The sequence below is a fragment of the Penaeus chinensis genome, chromosome 40, assembly GCF_019202785.1.
Source record: "Penaeus chinensis breed Huanghai No. 1 chromosome 40, ASM1920278v2, whole genome shotgun sequence".
Lineage (NCBI taxonomy): Eukaryota > Metazoa > Arthropoda > Malacostraca > Decapoda > Penaeidae > Penaeus > Penaeus chinensis.
Genome location: NC_061858.1, coordinates 11756282 through 11761281, shown reverse-complemented (window position 1 = coordinate 11761281; position 5000 = coordinate 11756282). Strand labels below are relative to the sequence as shown.

The following is a 5000-nucleotide window of genomic DNA, read 5'->3' as shown; positions in this document are numbered from 1 at the left end:
ACAAACACGCATACACCTGCTCACTTCCGAAGTACTCATACTCGTACTCATACTCCATTATGAGCCCATGCATTATAATGGGCATAAATTGTAGGCTTGCAGCAAAGGGGTTGAGGGATGGATGTGGGAGATGTGGGAGAGGATTTAGGACGATGTTGAGGTGGGTAAAGATGAGGTTGGGGGTTAGAAGTTAGAAAAGTGTATCTGGCAGTTTTTCAGAGAGGTGTCGCATTCCTTAGCAGTTGCTAAGCCTACCAGCATGCCCCCTCGGCCGACCGCGGCCACGGGTCGCGGGGTCAGCGTTTGGCACTCGATTGAGGTGCCATCGCTTGAATTAGGCTTTGTTAATGCATAGTTTCTCTGGCGGTTCTTCTGTCGAGTGACTGATTATACTTGTCGCTTTATGGTAACCATGTTTAAAATTACCTGATGTTGTTATGTACTGTATTTACATACTGGCGGTTTGGCTGAGGAAACTTAAGGAAAACTGTAGTACCCATGCGATTTGGCACTGTTACCCGGGGAACTGGGGGAAAAAAAATAAGGGGGGGAAAAAAAAAAATATAATTTAAAATATATATATATATATATTTAAAAAAATATATATATATAAAAAAAAAAAAAAAAACAAAAAAACACACACCCACACACCCCCCCCCCCCCAAAAAAAAAAAAAAAAAAAAAAAACACCTAAAAAATTAAAAAAAAAAAATAAAATTTTTTAAAATAAAAAAAAAAACACACAAAACCTAAAAAAATAAAAAAAAAAAAATTTTTTTTTTTTAAAAAAAAGAAAAATATTTCAAAAAAAATTTTTGGGGAAAAAAAATTTTTTTAAAAAAAAAAAAAAAACCCCTTTTTTTTGAAATTTTTCTTTTTAAATTTTTTTTTTAAAAAAAAAAAAAAAAAAAATTTTAAATAAAAAAAAAAAAAAAAAAAAAAAAATTTTTTTTTATTTATAAAAAAAAAAAAATTTTTTTTTTAAAAAAAAAAAATTAAAAACCCCCCAAAAATTTTTTAAAAATTTTCCCCTTTTTTTTTTTTTTAAAAAAAAAACAAAAAAAAAAATTTTAAAAAAACCCTTTCCAAAAACCCAAAAAAAGGGGGGGTTTTTTGGGTTTTTTGGGGGGGGGGGGGTTTTGGGGGGGGGGGGGGGGAAGGTTTTTTTTTTGGGTTTTTTTGGGGGGGGGGGAAATTAAAAAAAAAAAAAGGGGTTTTTTTTTTTAAAAAAAAAAAAAAAAAACCCCGGGAAAAAAAAAAAATTTTTTTTAAAAAAATTAAGGGCCCCCTTTTTTTTCCTTTTTTGGGGGAAAAAATTTTTTTTTTTAAAAAAAAAAAAGGTAAAAAAAAAAAAAAATTTTTTTTTTTAAAAAAAAAGGGGGGCCCCCCCATTTTTCCCCGGGGGGGGGGGTTTGGAAAGGGGGAATTTTGGGGGGAAAAAATTTTTATAAATTTTTTAAAAAAAAAAAAAAAAAAAAAAAAAATTTTTTTTTTTATAAATTTTTTTAAAAAAACCCCCCCAAAAAATTTATGATAAAGTGCGGTATGTGTAATGTATTATACTATGTATAACCCTATTCATTTGAAAAAGTAGAAAAGGTAATAAATATATTATAAATAATAAAAATAAAAAATAATATATATATAAAAAATATTAGTATGAAATTTAATACTTTAAAGTATTTATATAAATATAATAAATAAAATTCACACACACCCCCACACATTTTATTTACACACACAATAAGCGTGTGGGGTTAAACATAATAATACACTTTAAAATTTATATTTTTTAAAAATTTTTTAAAAAAATAAATTTAATACTATTTTATACATAAACATATACAAACATAACACAGGGTCGTGTGTGTTGGTGTGTGTGTGGTGTTGTGGTGTGGTGTGTGTGTGTGTGTTTGGTGTGTGTGTGTATGTTTTTGATATCTATTGTTATTGCCCATCGCTCATAGTACTAACCTTCAAGGCTTCACAAAACCTAAAAAGCAGTCAACGGTGTTTGTGACGAAAAGTATAACAAGCAAAATCAACAAAGAGTGAACGCGAGAACAACGATAATTATAATGATAATATTTATAAAATGAAAAACTCACTGAACGGCATCCGAAAATATTTTCCTTTGGGTTGGAAAACTGAAAGTCTTTTCCACGAAACTGCGAAATGGAAAGTGAGAGTCGAGACCAAGGTAAACGGAGTGAAATACCGACGACTAAGAAGCTGGTTTCCACTTGACGCATCGCAACTTTTATGCCTACAGGGGCGCGCTATCCCTTGATCAATATTTTTCACCCGAGATGGACTTCGAAGTGCTTGTCGTAGAGGGATACATTGACTGAAAAAAACACTTTATATGAACAGTAGTTTAAAAACGAAAAGGACAAGAAAGAAAGAAAGAAAGAAATTATCATCATTATAATTATTATCATCATCAATATTCTATAGTTATCATAAATACCATCATCATTACCATTCTCATCATCATTATTATCATCATTACTCTTATTATCACTATTATTGTGATCACATTATAACTATTTGTATTATTCTTATTATCATTATAAATGTTATTATTACCGTTATTATCATTATTATGATCATTAGTATTATTACTATGTGCATTATTATCAATATAAGTATTATCTGCATTTAAACAATATTATTGTTTTCATTACTAATATTATAATTACTGTTTTTAATATAATCTCCATTATTATTATTATTATAATTATTGTCATTATCATTATCATTATTATCAATAATTTATCATCATCATCATTATTAGCATTATTATTATTATCATTAGTTTTTCCTTTTGATTGTTATTATTATTATCATTATCATTAATATTATTATCATTGTTATTTTCATTGTTGTTCTTATCATTGTTATTATTATTATTATTATTATTATTATTATTATTATTATTATTGTTATAATTATTATTATTGTTATCATCATCATTATTATTATTACTATTATCATTATTATTATTACTATTATTATCATCATCATCATCATTATTATTATTATCATTGTCGCCATCATCTTCATTATTATTATTAATATTATCATCATTATTATCACTTATTATAATAATAATAGTAATAATAAAAATAATAATAATGGTAATAATAATAATAGTAATAATGATAATGATGATAATAACAACAATAATAATGATAATAATAATAATAATAGTAATAATAATAAAAATAATAATAATAATAATAATAACCTAGATAAACAAATAACATTGATAAAAAACATAGTGATAATAATAATAATAATAATAATAATAATAATAATAATAATAATAATAATAATAATAATAAAATAATAATAATAATGATAATAACCTAGATAAAAAAAAACATAGTGATAATAATAATTATAATAATAATAATAATAATAATAATAATAATAGTAATAATAATGATTATAATGATAATAGTGATAATATAATAATGATAATAATAATAATGATAATAATAACAATGATAATAACAACAACAATGATGCTATTAATAGTGATAATAATAATGAAAATAATAATAATAATAATAATAATGATAATAATAATAATAATAATAATAATAAATAATAATAATGATATTAATAATAATGATAACAATAATAATAATAATAATAATAATAATAATAATAATAATAATAATAATGATAATTATTATTATTAATATAATGTTGATAATAATAATAATGATAATAATGATAATAATAATAATTATTAATATAATGTTAATAATAATAATAATGATAATAATAATAATTATTATTATAATAGTAATGATAATAATGACAGTAATACTGATAATAACAATAACTTTTATTAATAATATTGATTATTATATTATTATTATCATTATTATTATTATTATTATCATTATTATTATTATTAATAATATTGATTATTATATTATCATAATCATTATTATTATTATCATTATTATTATAATTATTATTATCATTATTATTATTACTACTATTATGATCATTATTATTATTGTTTTTATTATTATTATTATCATCATTATTATAATAATCATTTTTATTATTATTGTCTTTATTATCATTACTATTAATATTATTATTATTAAAAATATTATTATCATCAACATTATTATTACTATTATTATTATTATTATTATTATTATCATTATGATTATTATTATTATCATTATTATTAATATTATTATTAGCATTATCATTATTATTATTATCATTATTATTATTATTATTATTAGCATTAATATTATTTATTATTATTATTATCATTATTATCATCATTGTTATTATTGTGGTCATCATTATTATCATTATCATCATTATTATTCTTGTTATTATTGTAATCCTTATGCTCATTATTATTACCATATATTTAGTATCCGTTATTGTCATCATTATTATTGTCATTATTACCGATATCACTATTACCGTTCTTAATAACATTATAAATATTACCACAATCCTAATTACATCATTTCGTTACTTCTGTTACAGGTTCTGTTCGGGCGTCAGTTCAAGGGAGTCGGCATCTGCACCGTTAACCTTGGCGACGACATAGCAGAATACACGCGTGGTCTCTTCGTTGTGTTGTGAGTACTGTTAATGAGAGCTAAAGGATGGTAGTGGTTGTGACGGTAGTGGCAATGATGACAGAAAATATTTTGGATATTGTATGGAATCATTGATGCTTCTTATGGTGATGTCTAGTTAGGGAGATGTTAGTGAAATTGCTATCATAATTATGAACATTGTTATTTCTGTGATCTTGAGTATTAATGTCATTTTCAGGTTATATTATATACTCTACATTCATACTGCTGTTACTAAGATTAGTATTGTTATAATTACGAGTGCTATTATCATGATCTTTATTATCATTACTATTGCTGTTGACGTTCTTACTGGTATTATTATAATTTTATAATCATCCTCACTGTTATAAATATTTGTTTTAATATTAT

General features: G+C 23.1%; 1 protein-coding gene across 1 annotated transcript in view; it reads left to right on the top strand.

Annotated features, from left to right (window-relative positions):
- LOC125047120 (orexin/Hypocretin receptor type 1-like) overlaps window positions 1–5000 on the top strand; it is a 138605-nt gene that overhangs the window by 117118 nt on the left and 16487 nt on the right. The window contains exon 4 of the mRNA XM_047645231.1: window positions 4534–4628. Within this exon, the coding sequence (XP_047501187.1) occupies window positions 4534–4628 (95 nt within the window). The remainder of the gene's footprint in view (window positions 1–4533; window positions 4629–5000) is intronic.